This window comes from Zalophus californianus, chromosome 10, assembly GCF_009762305.2.
Source record: "Zalophus californianus isolate mZalCal1 chromosome 10, mZalCal1.pri.v2, whole genome shotgun sequence".
Taxonomy (NCBI): domain Eukaryota; kingdom Metazoa; phylum Chordata; class Mammalia; order Carnivora; family Otariidae; genus Zalophus; species Zalophus californianus.
The window spans coordinates 50,081,620-50,103,798 of NC_045604.1; the positions used below are offsets into that span (position 1 = coordinate 50,081,620).

At 41.0% G+C, this 22,179-nt stretch overlaps 1 protein-coding gene across 1 annotated transcript in view; it reads right to left on the reverse strand.

Moving 5' to 3' along the window:
- The window catches only part of BRINP2 (BMP/retinoic acid inducible neural specific 2), a 113,962-nt gene that overhangs the window by 20,145 nt on the left and 71,638 nt on the right, over window positions 1-22,179 (reverse strand). Inside the window, 2 exon segments of the mRNA XM_027612318.2 lie at window positions 936-1,144; window positions 2,233-2,423. Coding sequence (XP_027468119.1) covers window positions 936-1,144; window positions 2,233-2,423 — 400 coding nt within the window.

A 22,179-nucleotide genomic window follows, 5' to 3' on the forward strand; every position in this document is an offset into this window, starting at 1 on the left:
AAATTTTGGATGTGATAAAAGCAGCATATAATACAAGACTGACCACCACTTGACACCTTAACTTTATATTTTGAATAAAATAATCCAGCATTCTCAAGTATTGTCATTGGTCTTCCCTTCCCTAAAACAATATGAACTTACCTAGAAATCTCCTAGATATAGGTAGAGAAGATGGGATGGAGGTTATGATTATTAATATTATAGTAACTATTGATCATTTTCCAAACATGCATGGGATCATATCACTCCTCTGCTTAGAACTCTCTGGTTGTTTTTCACTGCACTTTGACATATTAAAATTCCATATCATGGCCATATAATCCGGTTCCAGTCTACTTCTGAACCCCATCTAGTACCAGTGTCTTCCTGTTCACCTTACTGCAGTCACAGCACTCTTTTCTGTGTTCTAAGGCACCAATCTGGTTCCTGCCCCAGGGCCTTAGCACTTACTATTCTTGCTGTCTGAATACTCTTCCTTCAGATCATTCAGATGTCAGCCTCAAAGTCTAACCCAAAGTGACCTCCCTGGACCAACCTGGCTAATATTAGCTGCTCCCTTCTCTCACCCCAGGAAATCTGTACCTTATGACTCTGTCTTTTCTTTGTATCTTTATCTAAAATTACTTTGCTTTTATACTTGTTTAATATCCTCATCCCTCACCGGAATGTAACCTCCGCAGAATAAGGACCTTGTCTACCCTTCACAACAGTCCATTGGCTAGAGACTGCCTCAGAGTAGAAGCCTACATGTCTATTTGCTATACAGTGAAGACCTGGGCCACATTTTAGGGCTGGTTGTACCTGTGTCGGAAAGCTTCTTTTCCACGTCCATCAGTCAGGCCTGGCTGACTTGGAGCTGGCTAAGACGCTAGCTTCCCCTTTGGTTTCTCTCTACCTGTCTCCCCTCCCTCTCCCAGGACTTCGCAGGCTGTTACCTTGATGGCCCCGGTGGCTATCTGGATATGGTGCAGCCGCCTCAGTGTGCTCTCTCTGTCGATGAAGTAGGAGGCTGCCAGCTGGTGCAGGGTCTCCAGGGACACGGCAGAGCTGTTTCCACTAGCCCCAACTATAGGAGCACTTCCTGCTGTCTCTGTCTTGCGGCTCAGTTTTCGCTTGTCCACAAAAATGGTCAGGGACTCTTCTCCTATCGCAAACAACATGGGTTCATTGGTGAGGCCTTCTGCTCCCTAATCCCCTACCAATTCGAACATGAAGCCCTTGGCCAGAATAGTCGGCACTCAGCAGGAGTCTGTTGCCCCTGCTGACGACCTCTTCCCCATCACTGTCTCTAGAACAGTCTCATCAGACAGTGCACAAGGTAACAGGCGTCACTGCCTGAGAGGCCCTCCTCCCTTTCCTTCATTCTTTAACTATCCCATAGCTCATCCCCTCCCCTCCAGCTTATCCATTTAACATCCTTTATTGATCTCAGTCTCAGGCAATCTACCTCCATGGGGGAGATAAAATTTTCTCTCTCAAGTTGTTTATGAGAAGTCACCATGGATATTTCTGCTCCCTCAGAAAGGGCAAAAGCCTTCAAGTTCAACCTCCCTCCTCCCCATCAAACACTCAACACCTACCACATGCCGGCAGCTGGCCTGAACCAGCTGGAGGTTGGAGAGATTCTTTTTGTCCATCAGACAGTGAGCTAAATGTTATAATAAATCCTGCTTTCTTCTTCCCAGGGCAGAGAGAACTCTGCCTCCTCAGAGGTTTTGATTTGGCCATAGGTTGTACCATCCCCACTCCCAACCTCGTCCCCATCCAGCCCAGAACCACTGGAATCTGTTTGGCCAGTTACCAATCTTTAGAGAGGTCAGCAGGGGTCAGGGACTCAATGGACATTTACTTCTTTGCCTATGGGTCTGACAACTATAGCCACAGCAAATATTAGGATGTGGAAAAGTCTCTGGCTACAAGTCTGTCAAAAGAAAACTGGGAGCGCCCCCTGCTGGCAAGTGCTTAGTAGGAGCCTGTCAGTCCCCCCACCTCCTTACCTGGCACCCCCTCCTCAAGGAGGATGCTTATAAGCAAATAGCAATGTTCTGGATGTTGTGATTGGATGTCAAGAGATTATACTGTTCTCAAAGGCACCAGAAAGAAAATATTTCTCAGGCAATAACAGGCCAGGAAGAACAAAGACCCAGGAAGACTCAAGCTATACTCAAAGGGTCTGTAAGCTATATTCAATGATCTGACAGCCAGTTAGCGTAGGATCACAATGTTGCTTACCTCCAAGGGTGGCAGAAAGTAAGAAATGAGTGCCGTACTTTTTAATCAGGTTTTCAGTAACCTGTTGTAGGTTGGGTCTCCTTCCGAGGAGGCGAATGTTCCGGATAAACTCTGGGGCAAGAGGCAATGGCAAACTGAAGAAGTCCTTCCTTTCCAGAGCCAAGTTGTTTACTTTCCAACGGGCAAACTCCCTGGAGGAAAAGTCAAGGGATAAAGAAAAGCTCAATGTATTTAAGAACGAGAAGCATAAAATCTGAAGTAGGGAATGTTCTTTCTCCACTTGCACCAGCCTCCCCTCCCCTTAGCACACATCTCTCCACACAGAGGCACCTGGTGCCTGAAAGAGGCCTCCTGGCCTCCACCCAGCCTCCCGTTCCCAGGCTGTGAGAAAGACCTACCTAGGTGACCTCCATCAGAACCTACTCCCATCTGGCTTTCTTACTGGAGAGTAACTAATTGGCTTATTTGTATGAAGGTAGTCATGAAGTATAGTGTAGTACAGGGAAAAAATATGCCAACAGTGAAAACATGAGAATGGTGGTCTGTAGAGATATGATCTAGTTACAGTTGCCTCTCAGTGGATGAATCACATCAGCTATCATGGCCTCAGGTACCCATATGTAAAGTCAGGGGTTTGGTCTACAACAACAGTTCTCAAACTCTTTGGTCTCAGGAGCCCTTCACACTCAAAAAATGACTGTACTGCCCATATTTATGTGGCTTATAGCTATTGATGATTACCACTTTAAAAAATAAAACTGTGAAAATTTAAATGTATTATTTTATTTATTAAGATCACAGCAGTAAATCTATTACATATAATATATAAATAGCATATTTTTATTACAAAAACCATATGTCCTGAAACAAAACCATTTAGCAAGAAGAGTGGCATTACTTTGCATTTTTGCAAGTCTCTTTAATATTTGGCTTAGCAGAAGAGAGGTGCATTCTCCTATTTGCTTCTGCATCCAATCTGTTGTGAAAATTGTGGATACTCTTCTTTGTGGATATTTGTTGTTCACTCAACAAATGTCATTCCTTAAAGGTTTGTTACAGCCTGGAATCTGATACCATATCAATACACTTTTTAGAACTCTGTTACATCAAAATCCAGCTTTCTATACTGTACTTTGAATGTATCCTTTTACCCTTCATGATTTTGGAACATCATGCATTGGTCATCTAAAAAATATGGGATCACTGAATTATTCAGATCTTCCACATTGTGACACTTTTCATCATATAATATCAAAAGGCCATATTTGTTAATATCACCACAAATCTCATGAGTAAAATTGTTAAATATTGGAACTGCTACCAACCTCATAATGAAAAATACGAGTTTTTCAAAATTCTAATTTTCATTTGAAAGCTTAAATTTTATCATTGGCAACAAATACTGTTAGTTGTTTTCCTTGAAGAGGTAGGTTTACTTCATTCCCTATTTTTTTTTTTGAGAAAATGTTTGCCAGACACTAAAGTCTAAATAACAATAGTTTGTCTGTTGGTTCTTCTTTCAAGAAAAATTCAGTTCCAATGAAAAAGCAGCTAGTTCTGTTCACAATTCAATCACAAAAGCATTTTTCCTTGAGACAATCATCATTCTTCAGTACCCTCAGATGTGCTTTAGGTGTATTTTCCATTTCATCATACAAAATATTAAAAAGACATGTACTCAAGGGTCAAGATCCAATGAAATTAGTAAACTTGACTGCTTCAAGGACATTCTTATATGAATTTAGCATGCATGCATACGTGTGTGTGTGTGTGTGTGTGTGTTTAGATGCAAGTATATAATGATAAAGAATATGTGACTACTGGTGTCATTTGGTGAGACTGCCTTTATTCAAATTAAGATGATTTGTTTTCACACCTTAATGCAGATGTCAACATGGACATCCTGAAAAAGACCTAAGAGGACCCAAGTTTTGAGGAGCCCTATAATACAAGATGGCAAATTTCCTTTCCAGTCTCATCTACACTTTTAATCTTCATGCTTTGTTCCTCACTGAACTGTCTATTTTAAAGGGGACACTTTTCTAAGAAGAATCTGTCCTGGGATGAAATTTAAAGGATCACATCCATTAGTAAAAAAGAACTCTTCCATGGCCTTTCACATTATACTCGTAAGGACCAGCTCCACTGCCTTAGGGAACAACAAAATTCAAAGTCTTACCAACCTTCTCACCCACCCCAACTCTGCTCATGACAGTGCTAAAGCTTGGTCTAACTTTCCTCCCCAAATCCATGGACTACAAATTATAGGGCTATAGAAAAATAAAAGAATTCCAAAATAAGTGAATAAAAGTCCATGCACAATTTAAGGCTATAAAATTCTCCCATCTAACTCTAGGGACTAAGACAGAGAGGAGGGGCATGTGCCAAACATTACCAGGGAAACAAAAGAAAAGAGACGACTGATAATTCAAGGTTCCAACAAAGTCTTTTAAGATTCCGTTGTGTGGCTTTATTTATCTAAGCAGGCAAGTTCATAATAACATATTATCATTTATTTCCTTTGTACAGGAAATGTTAAAGTATAGGGTATTTGTCAAACTGTTTTCTACCCCAAATCCCACTGCAGCATGCAAAACAATTGCTTGATCTCATGTCTAATTGGCCAAATGGCCAATCAAAAGACACAGGGTGGCTTAATAGATTTTTTTTTAAAGACCCAACTATATGCTGCCTACAAGAGTCTCACTTCAGCATTAAGGACACCTATACTGAAAATGAAGGGATGGAAAAAGATATTCCATGCAAATGGAAACCCAAAGAAATCTGGGGTAGCTATATTTATATCAGTTAAAGTAGACTTTAAGCCAGACTGTAACAAGAGACAAAGAGGGGCATTATATAATGACAAAGGGATCAATTCATCAAGAAGATACAACATTTGTAAATATGCACCCAACGTAGGAGCACCTAAACATATCAAGCAAATATTAACAGATCTGAAAGGAGAAATAGACAGCAGTTCAACAATAGGAGGAGACTTCAATACCTCACTTAAAACAAGGGCGAGACCATCCAGGCAGAAAATCAACAAGGGAACATTGGCCTTAAACTACATATTAGACCAGATGGACATAACAGATATTTGTGGAACATTCCATTCAACAACAGCAGAAAACACATTTTTCTCCAGCACACATGGAACATTCTTCAGGGTGGATCACATGTTAGGTCACAAAACAAATTTTAATAAATTTAAGAAGACTGAAATCATATCATGCATCCTTTTCAGCCACAATTGTGTGAAACTAGAAATTACGAGAAGTGGAAAATTCACAACACATGAAGATTAAACAACATGCTCCTGAACAACCAATAGGTCAAAGGAGCAATCAAAAAGTATCTTGAGACAAATGGAAATGGAAATACAAATACCAAAACTTATGGGACATAGCAAAAGTAGTTCTAAGTGGGATGTTTATAGTGATAAATGCCTACATGAAGAAAAAATAAAGATCTTAAATAACAACCTAATTCATACCTCAAGGAACTAAGGAATTAAGCCCAAAGTTAGTAGAAAGAAGAAAACAGCAAAGATCAGAGTGGAAATGAATAGCATAGAGACTAAAATGACAATAGAAGAGATCAATGAAAATAAAAGCTGGTTTTTGGAAAAGATTTTTAAAATAGACAAATCATTAGCTAGACTAACCAAGGAAAAAAGGAAAGAAGACTCAAATAAATAAAACTGGTAATGAAAGAAGAGACATTACAACTGATATCACCCAAATACAAAGGATCACAAGAGACTACAAAGAACAATTATACACCAATAAACTGGACAAACTATGAGAAATGGATAAATTCCTAGAAACATAACCTACCAAGACTGAATCATGAATAAATAGAAAATCTGAACAGACCAATTACTAAAAATAAGATTGAATCAGTAATAAAAAAACCTCCTAACAAACAAAAGTCCAGGATCAGATGGTTTTCACTGATGAATTCTACCAGACATTTAAAGAATTCTTACCAATGTTTTCCAAACACTTCCAAAAAACAGAAGAGGAGGAAAAACTTCCAGCGCCAGCATTACCCTGATACCAAAACCAGACCAAAACCATGCTACAGTGTGGTTTAGGATAGAATTTGCATAAATACATATGCAAAAATCCCCAACAAAATATTAGCAAACTGAATTTAACAGTACAGAAAAAGAATTATACACCATAATCAAGTCGGATTTATTCCAGGAATGAAAGGATGGTTCAACATTTGCAAATCAATCAATGTAATACACCACACTAATAAAAGTAAGAATAATAATCATATGATCATCTCAATAGATGCAGGAAAAGCATTTGACAAAATTCAACAACGATTTGTGATAAAACCTCTCAATAAAAAATATATAGAGGGTACATACCTCAACATAGTACATATCCTATATGACAAGCCCACAGCTAACATTATACTCAATGGTGAAAAGCTGAAAGCTTTTTCTCTAAGATTGGAACAAGACAAGGTTGCCCACTCCTGCCAATTTTATTCAACATAGTACTGGCAGTCCTAGCCAGAGTGATTAGTCAAGAAAAAGAATTAATAAGCATCCAACCTCAGAAAGAAAGAAGTAAAACTGTCAATTTGCAGATGACATGGTATTATATATAGAAAACCCTAAAGACTCCACCAAAAAAAACCTATTAGAATAAACAAATCCAGCAAAGTTGCAAGATACAAAATCAATATACAAAAATCAATTGCATTTCTATAAACTAATTAAAAAACCAGAAAGAGAAATTAAGGAAATGGTGACTAACATAACATAATTTAAAAGGAAATAATCCCATTTAAAATAGCCACAAAAGGAATAAAATACCAAGAAATAAATTTAACCAAGAGTGTGAAAGGTCTGTACACTGAAAACTATATGATACATTGATGAAAGAAATTGAAGAGAACACAAAATAAACGGAAAGATAGTGTATGATCATGGATTGGAAGAATCAGTATTGTTAAAATGTCCATGCAATTCAAAGCAATCTACAGATTCATTGCAATCCCTATTAAATTTCCAATGGCATTTTCCATAAAATAGAAAAAACAATCCAAAAATGTGTATGGAACCACAAAAGACCCCAAACAGCCAAAGCAATCTTGAGAAAAAAACAAAACTGGAGTCATCACACTTCCTAATTAATTAATTAATTAATTTCAAACTACATTACAAAGCTATTCACATTGATATCTATGCTAAGCGAAATAAATCAGTCAGAGCAAATACCATACGATTTCACTCATATGTGGAATTTAAGAAACAAAAACAGATGAACATAGGGGAAGGGAAGGAAAAATAAAATAAGATGAAAACAGAGAGGGAAACAAATCATAAGAGACTCTTTATAGGAAACAAACTGAGGGTTGCTGGAGGGGAGGTGGGTGGGGGTATGGGGTAACTGGGTGATGGGCAATAAGAAGGGCACTTGATGTAATGAGCACTGGGTATTATATGCAACTGATAAATCACTAAATTTTACCTCTGAAACTAAAAACAAAAACAAACAAAACAAAAGCAAAAACAAAATCAGACACATTGATAGTGGAACAGAACAGAGAACCCAGAAACAAACTCACACATATATGGTCAATTCATTTGTGACAAATGGGCCAAAAATATACAATGGGGAAAGGACAGTCTCTTCAATAAATGGTAATGGGAAAACTGAAGAACCACATGCAAAAGAATTAAACTGGACCCCTATCTTCCACCATACACAAAGATCAACTCAAAACAAATTAAAGACTTAAACTTAAGACCTGAAACCATAAAACTCGTAGAAGAAAGCATAGGCAGTAAGCTCTTTGACAAGGGTCTTGGTGATGGTGTTTTGAGTCTGACACCAAATGCAGCCTCCCTGCTTTGCGGTAGGCCACACACAGACTTCAACAACTAAAAAAGAATTCTATCCTATCATTTAGATTGGTAGGAGAAATAAAAAGCAGGCATTCTTCCATTTTCATAATTTCTTACAATGGTCAAAACCCCTCATCGAAAGGAAAGATCACTTTACCATAGAGGTGACTCCCAACATAATTAAATTTAATAAATAAAAAATTATGTACTCAAATCCCTTCATTCAGGACTGCCAAACAGTACCTCCTACAAGCTTTCCTTGACCATCTCATCCAAAAGAGCACCCTCTCTCTCACTCTCTGTCCCCATGCTCTGCTTTAGGTATCTTTTTTAGCACTTATCACTACTCGACATAATACTTTTTTAAATTATCTTTCTCTCCTAGTAAAATATAAACTCTTTGAGGGCAAGATTGATTCTTTTGGTCTTATTCAACAGCAATAGAACAATGCTAGAAGTTCTAACTTGTCATACTGTTAGAATATACCTTTGTTGAATGATTGGGAGATTCATTTATTTTATTTATTTAAAATAAATAGTCACTCGTTTTATGTCATAGCTCTCCTAATCCTTTAATTGTTTGGAAATTATTGATGACTGGATAAAAAAAATGTTACAGGATGAGAATACATAGAAGCAACTACCAATTAGTGATTGATCTGAAATGAAAGTAAAGTATCCTAAATGTGTATGCATATCAATGGGAAAAATTAGATTTGACTTATAAAAATGTAATTTATAGGCATGATTTTGTACCTTGTTTATACATAAATCAAGGCACAGGTGGCATTTTCTTATGCTTTGGTAAACTGAGTCTGGGCCCTCTTCCATTGTCTTCAGCAGACATGAACAACTTCCAAACCCTGAGGCACATTCTTTTTTTTTTTAATTTTATTATGTTATGTTAATCACCATACATTACATCATTACTTTTTGATGTAGTGTTCCATGATTCATTGTTTGCATATAATCCCCAGTGCTCCATTCAGTACGTGCCCTCTTTAATACCCATCACCAGGCTACCCCATCCCCCCTCCCCCCCTCTAGAACCCTCAGTTTTTTTCTCAGAGTCCATAGTCTCTCATGGTTCATCTCGCCCCTGAGGCATATTCTGAACCCATGGTCCACTCTGAAGTTCAGTGAGTAGAGAGCCCCCATTCAGACTCTGCTGTGCTTTACGCCCTACATTAATGATCAGCAGCCCCAAACCCCTACAATAGGTCTAACGACAATTTCTGCCACACTCATAATGTTCAAGGTCACCAAAAGAAGCAATAATTTTGGAGTCATGCACTTTTCCTTAGTCTTCATCACTATTTGTCCAACATCAGACCTGGAAAATCATTTATTTTATCCAAACCAAAAAGAGTTTTGAGCATCTATTATTTAAATGAATGAGGCTATGGAAGCTCACAAAGCTAAGTAATTTACCTGATGTCACAGAACTACCAAGAGGGAAATTTCGGCTGTTCTAATTAGAAGAAACATTTTAGTACTATTTGCCAATATTTTTCACATTATTGTGTACATTGAAAATTCTCTATGTGATGCACTGGGATCAGAACTGAGGAGACCAAGCACAGGAAGTCCTGCTACCCCAGACTTTGCCCAATTGCCCCAAGGGCTAAATGGGTCAATATATGGACATACCTGTCCAAACCCATACCCTGTCCATATCCATTTGCAGTACCAGCAGGGGCCAGCATGCATACCAGTTGAGAAGGTCTATTCCATTCCTCTTATGTTATGAGAAAACCATGAAACAGAGAGGGAAATGGTTTGCTTAAAGCAATATAACCAACTGGTACCAGAACAAAAAGCTAGTGTCCTGTCCCTCCCCCAGTGCTATTAATAACTATGATGGCAGTGACAGTAGCAACAGTGAGACCCAGAGAGGTTAAGGAAGTCATTTGCATGAAGTTACACAGTAAGTAGCCGAGCTGAGATTAAAACCCAAGTCAATACCATACTGCTGTTTCTAGAACACAATCACCCCTGTGGAGATTAAGTGTATTTTACGGTATTCTAATTATTTTTAAATGTTTACTATCTTCTAGCAAAATTATTTCATTACCTGGAACATTTCATTCCTTTAGTTATCTATATAAACATGAGTTTACCATGTATCCAAAACACAGTGCAACATATACACCGAGGCAAAACCTTTTTGGATTAAGGTGGTTTCAATATACCCATTTGCAGAAGGAGAAATTGAGACCTAGTTAAAAATCAAGTCCATACACAGGGTACCATGGGAGAAATCAAAGATAAAGGCCTGATTCCAGCTCCTATGGCTGCTCAGAAAATCATAACACAGAATAACAAATGACTCAGAAAAATGAATGATACTGTCTTAGGAAGCATTTTATGAGCAAATAATAAAAAATAATGGTTAACATTTAATGAATTCTTAGTATATGCCAGGCATCCCAAGCATCTTACAAGTATTAACCAATGCAATATCCAAAATACCCCTGTAAGGGGGAAAATATCCCCTTATCCTCATTTTACGGATGAGGAAATTAAGGCACAAATAAGTTGATTTGCCCAGTGGGTAACGCCCAGTGGGTGGCAGAGTCAGGATTTAAATACAGGATGTATGGTTTCAGAGTCCACAGTTTTTACCACCATGCTACTCCACCTACCCTGTGAAACTCAAAAGAGTAATCATGATTTTGTGAGTGTAAGAGTGTGTGTGTGTGAGAGAGAGGGAGAGAGAGAGAGAGAGGAAGAGAGAATTTCACTGGAGAAAGAATAGATACATAAGGATGGGAAATATATTTGAACACCCCCCCCACACACAAAAAAACAAAAGCCGCTTCTGTGAATTGTATTGGGGTGTCCACCCAGAATCAGGCCTAGGCCTCAGTGGCAAGCAGGATGGCTCAGGCTCTGGAGGTGCCCAGTGGTTTTCTCTTCTACTTCACTAAGTTTCTTCCCTGCCCTTTGGGGCCCTTCATTGAATCAAAATAATGGGGGGAAACATCTGTGAAAGGAGGTTGAGCCAGAAGGTGGTAAAAATGTACTTACAGAACTTATTAACCTGGTTCTTTCCAGCATCTGAAAACCTCAGAAGGCAATACTGGAAGGCATCCTGAGCTATTCAGAGAATAAATGCTCATTTCCGATTTCGTGTTTAGTAGTTTTTTTCCAGTAATAAAATAATCAAGGCTCTTTTTTTTCCCTAGGAAAAGGATGTTTTCTATATATCAATTATATTAACACACACTACTTCAATTAAGCCATCATCTTTGTTTCAATTAAGACATCAAGTAAATCTCCATTTCAATTTAGCCATTTCTCTTAAAACCTTCTCCCACTGTGTTTGTTACACAGTAAGCAGTCTGAGAGAGCAAACATCTCACACAGTAGGGAAGCCCCTGTGGAAAGTGCCTTTAGAATGGCAGAGACCACTACAGGGCTCAGAGGTTAAGCCAAAGGGTGACCAGAACTCTCCAACGTGGACTTCACCCACAAAGGCGTTCAAGTGGCACATCAGGAAGCTGCTATAATCAACAGAAGTTTACTCCATTTCCTGTCATACTTTAGATTCGCCTAGAGTGAACAACACACACTTCTGTCAAAGGGTTAACATACCCATACAATCATTGATAACAACCAAAACAGAATTTAGGAAAGGTGTGATCCAGACTGGAGGGTAAAACCAATATGTTATGGCTGCTGTCCAAACCAACACAGAGAATATGGTGGGCATGATCCAAAATCTCTCTCTACATTCTGACATTCTGAAATGATCAGAGTTATCTTTGTCCCAAACTGCTTAACACTCATGGTCCAGATTGCCAACAAACGATGCTTCTGGTTGTACATGAATTTAGGGATTTTCCCAGAGCCCAAAGGGCCTACAGTAGGAGAGCAGAACCCCAGCCATGCCAAGCTCCGGCATCAGGAGCTCTGGAAGGACTTTGGGATGGGACCAGCTCTGGGTTTGAAGCAAGAGGGTCTTTGAGGATGTTCCTCACTTGAAAGATGTAAATAAAGAATGCCTCCAAGTCGTGGCTACTATCTCTAATGTTACCAACCACACTGCAGCACTGTGTTCCTCCAAGTGCTAAGAGGTCAGCAAGAACTCTGCCAGCAAGCGAGCCCCCCCTGCAGGGCCCCACGCTCCTGGCAATGAAAGGCTCAGAAGGATCACAGCTGGGGTCCTCCATCCCAGGGGCTGTTTCCAGCAGCTCAGCACTGAAGCACCACTTTTTCTGGCTTGTAAACTGAGAACATTGATCCAGCCCCCATGAAGAGACATTACCTATGAAACCTCCCTCCCTGGGAAGGCTTAAGGGAGAGAGCATTTTAGAAAGAAACCCACGGCTTAAAAACAAAACCAAAACTATACTTCAAGGAGGCTGAAATCTGGTAACAATGAATACTGCAGCCTACAATACACGTGCTTATGCTGAGACCTTGGGCTAATAGCCAGATTAATGGTTACCCGTTTTCCAATAGACCTATCTTTCCATTTCTGTGTGGGATGCACGTTCAGGCACCTTTCCAAGGCCACCGATAATGGCTGTCATTGGGAAAGTCACATTTCCTGTATCATGAGCATGCAGCCCTACCTACCCAACTCCTCTGCCGTGACACCCCTGCAGGCTTGGCATCACCGCATCCCAGTGTCAGTGTGTCCCTGAGTGCTAGGAGCCCGTTTGTTCCTCCTGAGTTAGACCCTAGGCCAGGTTTATGGGGAGACAATGCCGTTTCCAGCAGAGCCAACCAATCCTCACCTGTTCACCCAGGTGGCAGTTCTCAGAATAGGTTCTGGGACTCCCAGAGAGGTTGGGGAGAAGTCTTATGGCAGCCATGGAGCCCAGGATGCCCACCTCCAAGCACTGCTTTGCAAACAATGGCAGAAAGAGTAGACTGTCATGATAGGAAATACTTCCCTTCTCCCCACTTTGGCCCTCCTGATCTACTTCCAATAACCTTTTCTGGGGAGCACCCTCCTCCAACCTTTAGTTTTTAAAGGGACAGCCGTGCTGAAAGGGACTGAGTTATCATTCTCCAAAAGGTTGTTTTGGGTATAAACCACACTTGTAAGAAAAAAAAAAAAAAATGTATGACTGGTTTTCCTTGAAAAATGAAGGAGGACACAGGACAGATCATTCAATAAAATATTTAAGACATTTGGAGCAAAAAAAAAAAAAGATGAATTAGCTTTAGCCAAAGACACAAATAGTTTTCTCATCATTTTTCCTGTTACTTTACATTGTCTATGTAAACTGTCAACCAATGACCATGGGAAAATTTCTCACATACCAAGCAGTTCTGGATAAATGCAAATGTCTTTGTTCTCAGAGCTCACCTTTCTCTCTCAGAGCTGCCTTTCCCCAGCTAGCTTGAGATTTGCCAGTTTGACACAGGAATCTCAATAAACACCACTGATTTTCCTAAAGAGCCCCAGACACAAAGAAGCCTTCTTTTTCTTCATCCTCTGCCAATATACCTCTTATCAAGGGCTAGTGCTCCCACCATAGAACTCAATCCACCATTGAGTTATTTACCTCAGTGAGTCAGCTAAGATGGTTTTGACATTCTTTTTTTTTTTTTTTTAAAGATTTTATTTATTTATTTGACAGTGAGATAGAGAGAGAGCACAAGCCGGGGGAGTGGCAGGCACAGGGAGAGGGAGAAGCAGGCTCCCCGCCAAGCAGGGAGCCTGTGGGGCTCGATCCCAAGACCCAGGGATCATGACCTGAGCCGAAGGCAGATGCTTAACCTACTGAGCCACCCCAGGCGCCCCAAGATGGTTTGACATTTTTTAGCTGGACATTTTAGGGGCTGAGGGATATATCATGCTTTGGCTCTGGTACAGAAGGCAGTATTTCTAGACATATCACATCATCAGGAGATTTCTATCTCAACAACAGATTACTGTAATGTACTTAGCTATTAGAGCCTTTACTGCTATAATGAGTAAGACATGATTAATCTGAGCTATAAAAAGAAATTATAATAAAAACCATAATCTCTTACATGGGTGTAGAGATTTCCTTTTTTTTTTTTTTAAATTCATACACAATTTTCACACCAGCTCAACTATTTTACCTATACAAGAAAGAATCTTGGGAAAGAGGAAGCAGAAATCCCATTACTCAACTCTTCCCCTTTTGCAGGTTAAAAAGGAAGAGACAGAGATACTGAAAAAAGGGACCCAAGTCTCATTTGATGAGTGGTAGAGTTTGACAAGAACCTGAACCACGCTATGAATGATTTTCTGCCTTTGCCTATGACCCGTGCTCAAGTTCAGGGACCACTGTACACCTCTGTCATACTTCCCAGGAAATTCTTTGGCCTTGTTGACCAAGAAGAAATTCCAAGACAGGGAGGCTTCAATCCGGGAACCCTTTGATTAAATAAGATCTCAGTCCTGGCAACTCTAGGAGGAGCAGGAGCAAAGGTGAGGCCAGCCCTTCCCGCAAAGCCCCTGCGTCCCTGTTCTTCCCGCTCTCTGGTAGAATTCAAGAAGCCTAGCCTGTAGGTAATTTAGCAGCCTGCTGTGTTCTCAAACAACGGCCTGTAAACAATGATTGGCCAATTTCATTCTAATCTTCCCAATTTTGCTCTAATTAAAATCAAGCTGTAGCTTTCAAACAGTTTAATTAAGGCTGATTGGGAGAAATGGGGAGGGGAGAGTCAAGCTTTAAGGAGGAGGGTGAGGTCACTGCTTGGCGAGTCTCACATGGTCCGGGTGGGGCTCTGGGGCTCAGAGAAGGCACTGAAGGCGGTGTGGTTGTAGAACCACCATGAAGTGCAACACATTCCTTGGAATGAAGGGCCCGTGAATCCCTGAGACCTGAATGAACTGTAGGGGAGCTAAGATCTGTGTTTTCCCAGGCACAGAAACCTCCGCTCTGCCCTGACCTCCCAACCTGCGCCCCACAGCTCATCTGCTCCACTGTGGAGAAAATGGCTCTGCTCACCACTCTGGGCCTCCCCGCTGTATTTGTCCTTGCTCAGGAAGGTAACAGCCTGTGCCATGCCTCTCCACGGCAAATGCCCATGGACTTCCCCTTAGCTACTTCACTCTAAGAGAATTCCCCCAGACTGGCAGCTCCTTCCATTATTCGACAAGCTTATTCCTTTGCAATGAGATAGCCTTTCTGGAATTTGGGTGCATTTGCTTTTTATATGAGCCACTCTTCTTTGGACTAAATTTTTTTTTTTTTTGTTCCTTCAATCGTTTCTAGATTCCTAGGCCCTTCCGCTAAACCTTCTCTGCTTGCAATCTAGCTTGTTAATGTGTTTCTTTTTAAAGATGGCAACCAAAATTAAACACAATTCAGTAGCTGGGTTCTGAGCCACAGAGAGTACAGGATACAATTTCTGAACACATCATTATCATCAACATTATAACTATCCTCATTGTGTCTCTCTACTGAGCCCCTGTGTTACCAGTCACGGTCCTGGTGCTTTACATATTTTTTCATCATCACCACAATCTTAGAAATGTCAGTGTGGTAGATGGAATCCTCATTCTCACCTGGATTGGAAAGAATGCCTTCTGATATGGGACTTCACAGTATCAGTCACTCATAAAGATGGATCTCACTCCCTCCCCCAGTGATACTGGACTTGGCTAACTGACTTCACTCTGGACAAATGAAGATGGGCACAAGGGACAGGGTGCCAATTATGGACCTAAAGAAGCATTGCATATTTTCACTCTTCTTCCTGCCTGCCTGTCCTGGCCGTGAGAATTGCTTCTCCCACCTACCGGCAGGTGCTTCTCTTTCAGCCTGAGACCCATAATAAACGTCATTGGAGAATATAGCAAATGGCCCCCTTTGCAGACCTGTAGCCTGAAGCACATGAACTCAGCCAATCTAACAGATGCATGAATGAGAAAAATTATTATTGTTTTAAGATGAGTTTGGAGTTATTTTTATGTCCATAATTATGGCAATAGTTAACTGATACACACCACGGGTTTAGTACTATTTTATAGATGAGCTAGCTGAGGCTCAGATAAGTTAAGTATCTTAGTCAAGGACACATAGCTAACCAAAAGCAAAGATAGTTTATGATCTTTCATATATATACATATATATATCCTTTCATACACGTATATGAAATATATTTCCTTTATTAATACACCTGAATATTGCATTTCTTTTTGTTTTAATATTTATATAGTAAATTTATTTAAACTCTTTCACTTGTTTTATTAAAGTATAGTTGACACATTAGCATTCCGTCTTTTTGAAGACAAAAATATTCTTGGCTAAGAGGAATCTTGAAAAAGAAAAGCAAAGCTGGCGGCATCACAATTCCAGACTTCCAGCTCTATTACAAAGCTGTCATCACCAAGACAGTACGGTACTGGCACAAAAACAGACACATAGATCAATGGAACAGAATCGAGAGCCCAGAAATGGACCCTCAACTCTATGGTCAACTCATCTTTGACAAAGCAGGAAAGAATGTCCAATGGCAAAAAGACAGTCTCTTCAACAAATGGTGTTGGGAATATTGGACAGCCACATGCAGAAGAATGAAACTGGACCATTTCCTTACACCACACACAAAAATAGACTCCAAATGGTTGAAAGACCTAAACGTGAGACAGGAGTCCATCAAAATCCTAAAGGAGAACACAGGTAGCAACCTCTTCGACCTCAGCCGCAGCAACTTCTTCCTAGAAACATCGCCAAAGGCAAGGGAAGCAAGGGCAAAAATGAACTATTGGGACTTCATCAAGATAAAAAGCTTTTGCACAGCAAAAGAAACAGTCCACAAAACCAAACGACAACCGACAGAATGGGAGAAGATATTTGCAAATGACATATCAGATAAAGGTCTAGTATCCAAAATCTATAAAGAACTTATCAAACTGAACACCCAAAGAACAAATAATCCAATCAAGAAATGGGCAGAAGACACGAACAGACATTTTTCCAAAGAAGACATCCAAATGGCCAACAGACACATGAAAAAGTGCTCAACATCGCTCGGCATCAGGGAAATCCAAATCAAAACCTCAATGAGATACCACCTCACACCCGTCAGAATGGCTCAAATTAACAAGTCAGGAAACGACAGATGTTGGCGGGGATGCAGAGAAAGGGGAAGCCTCCTACACTGTTGGTGGGAATGCAAGCTGGTGCAGCCACTCTGGAAAACAGTATGGAGGTTCCTCAAACAGTTGAAAATAGAGCTACCATATGATCCAGCAATTGCACTACTGGGTATTTACCACAAAGATACAAATGTAGGGACCTGAAGGGGTACGTGCACCCCAATGTTTATAGCAGCAATGTCCACAATAGCCAAACTGTGGAAAGAGCCAAGATGTCCATCGACAAATGAATGGATAAAGAAGATGTGGGATATATACACAATGGAATATTATGCAGCCATCAAAAGGAATGAGATCTTGCCATTTACAATGATGTGGATGGAACTGGAGGGTGTTATGCTGAGTGAAATAAGTCAATCAGAGAAAGACATGTATCATATGACCTCACTGATATGAGGAATTCTTAATCTCAGGAAACAAACTGAGTGTTGCTGGAGTGGTGGGGGGTGGGAGGGATGGGGTGGCTGGGTGATAGACATTGGGTAGGGTATGTGCTATGGTGAGCACTGTGAATTGTGCAAGACTGTTGAATCACAGATCTGTACTTCTGAACAAATAATGCAACATATGTTAAGAAAAAAGAAAAAGAAGAAGATAGCAGGAGGGGAAGAATGAAGGGGAGTAAGTCGGAGGGGGAGACGAACCATGAGAGACGATGGACTCTGAAAAACAAACTGAGGGTTCCAGAGGGGAGGGGGGTGGGGGGATGGGCTAGCCTGGTGATGAGTATTAAAGAGGGCACATTCTGCGTGGAGCACTGGGTGTTATGCACAAACAATGAATCATGGAACACTACATCAAGAACTAATGATGTATGGTGATTAACATAACAATAAAAAAATTAAAAAAATATTCTTGGCTAACATTAATCTCATAGTCAATTGGAGCCCCCCATTTTTTTCAACCCTAGATTTTTGTTTTTATTTTAATGGCTGAGCCAGGCCACTTATATCCTATATTGGTGAAGTTGTCATTTTGAACTTAAATCTGGGGCTTTGCACTTCTTGCATTCCATCCCTCTTGGCAGAGACTTGGAAAGTGTTCTTTAAGCCATTTCTGCCTTCCCCTTGGGCTCACAGATACACAAATTTCCCCAGCTTCCTCTGCATTTAAGTGCAGTCATGTCACTGGGTTCTGGCCAGTGGAATGTGAATCCAGTCCCCCAGCCCAGGACACTTCTCTTGTTATCCTTCATGCTCACTCTCTCTTTCCTTGTTTACCAGGACCCAGAGGAGCATGCTGAGGCCCTGGATGATGACAGAGTGTGACCAGATGGATGGAGTCTTGGTCTTGAATAATTTCATGAAGCAATCTCCTTTTAACCATCTCATAAATAGCACCAGACATGATCAATAAGTAAATAATTAAATAAACTTGTACGAAGTCACTGAGATTTGGGGACTGTTTATTCCAGCAGTTAGCCCACTCTAATACCTCGATCGTGTCAATCTCCTACCCCAGCCTGGCAAAATAATCTTCACTCTTGATTTTATTGCCTATCTTGATAAGGGTCTCTTTCAATTACCTGATTTTATTGTCTTTGTAGTCAAGCATCCACGCTCCCATTTCTCCTCAGCTGAGTAACATTCCCATATGGGGTCTCTTTTTCTTGCCTTCTGAGTCTAGATGGAAATGGTGTTAGTTTTGAGCCCTTGATTTTTATGCTGTAGGATTGTAGTGTGTGAGTCCTGCGCTAAGGGAAAAGCACCTGTCACTGTGAAGGATTTACTTTGAATTATCTATAACTATTAAATCAATGAATAGATTAACTCAGGCTATAGTTAGGGAGAACAGAATGTGGATTTTAAGTGATAAATTTGATTAATTTATGGAGATTGAAGTAGAAAGAATTTGATAGAGTAGGACTGCTCCTGCTTTCTTTCCTCTTTCTCAAATACACTCTCTGCATTTTCTCTTCTTCCCTCTTCTCAAGATTTCCTATTCTATTGTGTTCCATATTTATTCTCAGGAGACCCCCCCTCATAAAAAGAATAATGCACTTACCTTGAAATAAGCCAAATTGGGGTTTTAGTTATTGCCAAATAATCTTCATAAAGAAAGTCCTATTATTCTACCCATTTTACTGATGAGAAAACTGAAGCTCAGGCGCAAAACAACTTATACAAGTTCCCACAGCTAGAAGTAGCAGAACTGCAATTTAAACCTTCACAGTATGATTCTAGAGCCTCGAGCCTCAACCACTTGTTTTCTCCTTCCACCTAATTCAGTCCCAGAACATCTTACTCATATGGAGGGGTTTCATTCTCTTATTATATCCTTAACGTGTGGCAGACATGGTACTGGGAACTGGAGATAAAAAGATGAAATAAAACATGTTCTTTGCCTGAAGGAGGTCAGAGCCAAGAGGAGAACAAATAAAGACAGGTAAGTAAATAAATACACAAAATAAACTCTACAGCAGAAATATGAACATATTGATGGGGAACCATAAGTAGAAATAACCAACTCTCTTGCAGGAGCCAAAGAAGACTTCAGAGGGAGTTGATATCTAAGTGGGTTTGAAAGGCGAGTAGGAGCTCGGCTGGCAGAGAAAATGGAAGGAGCTATGCAGGAAGTGGGAATGGGACATGTGAAGACACATGGGACCTAAAGGAGCCTTCTGGTATCTGGGTGAACCTGGAGATGCTTAGGTGAGACTGGAACAAAGGGTAGCAGGAATAAATGGTGGGGCATAGTCAGAAGCACAGGGTCCGTGTTCATTGGATATTTGTTGAAATAGTGAATGGATAGATTTGGAAGGGACATTCATGCCAAGAAAATGCATTCAGGTTTTATCCTTTGGGCACAGAGGGACCCGCAGAGGACCTCAGGCAGGTTGGACTGGAGAAGAGAGAAAAGTACAAGTGGTAAACAGTGAAGCCAGGAGATGAGAGAAGAGGCTGTCTTTGAAAGACAGCTCTGAGATGGAAGCCACACAACTCAAATGGGGGAAGGGGGATGGGGAAGAGGCAGGAGTTAGTGGTCCGGTGGCTGTACCATTCCCATGCCAGGAAGCACAGCAAAGAATACAGGAGACCTAAGTGTAGTAGGAAACATAATGAGTGCAGTTCTGGCTATGATTTTACCATAGAAACTAAATCTAGGTGCCCAAAACTCAAATCAAATGGGAGGTGGACCCATTGCCTTGAAAAGCTGAGGAAAAAGTTAGGATTTTTTCCCCCTACATTTAACTTGAATGAAAAACCTGTATTCTCCCACCATAAGCCTAGCACATATTTCCAGGTTTTCTTGAAGCAATGGTGCTTCTGTTCCAGAGCAAAGTCACAACATCTTCCGAGGCACGCCTGTGACCTAGAACCACCATCACTAACCTTCGAGAATTGCCTAGAACGTGAGAAGTGAAAGAAGTCTGCAGGGAGGAAAATGCCTGATCTGAGAAAAGTCTAGAATGTTGAACTAATCCTAATCCGTGACAAAAGCCTTGAGTGCTTTGAAAGATGAGCAAGCAAGTAAGCTCCCTGGGAGTCAGAATTGGAAGAAAATCTTATGACAAAGTAAATTTCTGATATTTTCCTTACACAGAAAGATGGAAAAGGGAGAGTCAGGCAAAAGAAACAAGGACAGTTTGAGAGAGAGAACATGGAGAAGGGGAAGGAGAGAGAAAAGAACTTCCGGAGGGAAGCCACACAGTGCCATCAAGTCTAAGAATCAGGCAGGATAACACTCTCCAAGTATCTAGAGAGCTGTCGTGAAGAAGAGGTACTTAGACTTACTGTCGAGAAATAAGAGAAAGCAGTCAGGACCAACAAATGGAATTATGGGAAGAAAGACTGATTCAGTTTCAGAAAGGTCTTTCTAGTGTTTTGGGCTGGAAATGGGCTTCAGTGAACACACAGGACTGGAAGCCCTCAAGCCAAGGCTGGTTGATCACCTTCGTGGGGATCTGTAGAGTGGCTGTCTGCACTGGGTAGGAAACAGGTGATTTTAAAGTTTCCTTCTAATCCACAGATCTGAGCATCACTGGGTACTGTTCTGCCACCCCATGCTGTCAGGCGTCCTCCAGTCACTGCCCTGGAAGCTTTGGCCTCGTGTCCCAGGCTGACCATGAAATCTGTGGCTCCCAGATTTAGTCTCCTGACCTACAGGCACCAACATGGACACTGCCCTACTTAGTGGAAACAGAAAGCAAAACATGTATTATCAGCTCTATAGCCATGTTTCCTCTTCCTTTCAAAAAAATTTATTTATTTATTTATTTATTCATTCATTCATTTATTTATTTATTTTAGAGACCGAGAGAGAGTGCAGGGAGGGAGGGGCATAGGGAGAGGGAGAGAGTCTCAAGCGGACTCCATGCTCAGCGTGGAGCCCAATGTGGGGCTCGATCTCACAACCCTGAGATCATGACCTGAGTCAAAACCAAGAGTCAGATGGTCAACCGACTGAGCCACCCAGTTACCCCAACAGCCACGTTTCTTCTATCAAGTTCCATTTGAGCATGAGTTCCCAGGAGATGGAGGCTGACATTCAGGGATGAGCACAGCCTCCTTTCCTCTCCATCTTTACCAGACTCACAGCTTAGAACATATGCAGAACCAGCCAAGTGAAGGCTGGCTTACTGTGCTACATACAGCTGACCCTGGTACTAGGAAACCAGTCATGTTGAGGGATCATCACACAAGGGTGTTTACAGGCTTCTGTGGATCCAGGAGCACTCAGTCCCCAAAGAGTCTTCCTTCCTGTCCCTCCTCCGTCACTAGCCTGTCCCCAGGTAAGGCACAGGCTCTCCTGCACACAAGGACAATGAGAATTCTCCCAGGCACTGGGGCTGATAATTAAGGGCTTGGGTGCAGTGCTGGTTCTGGCTACCTCATTTTTCTCCCACCAGGGCCTCCTGTCTGGCCAGTGAGACTTTTTGCTCACCCTGACTCATCGTGACTTCAGAGCTTGTTTGTTCTTTGCAGTGGGAGGGAGAAAGAGGCACATTTCTGGGCTCGGGGAGGAGCCTGGTACA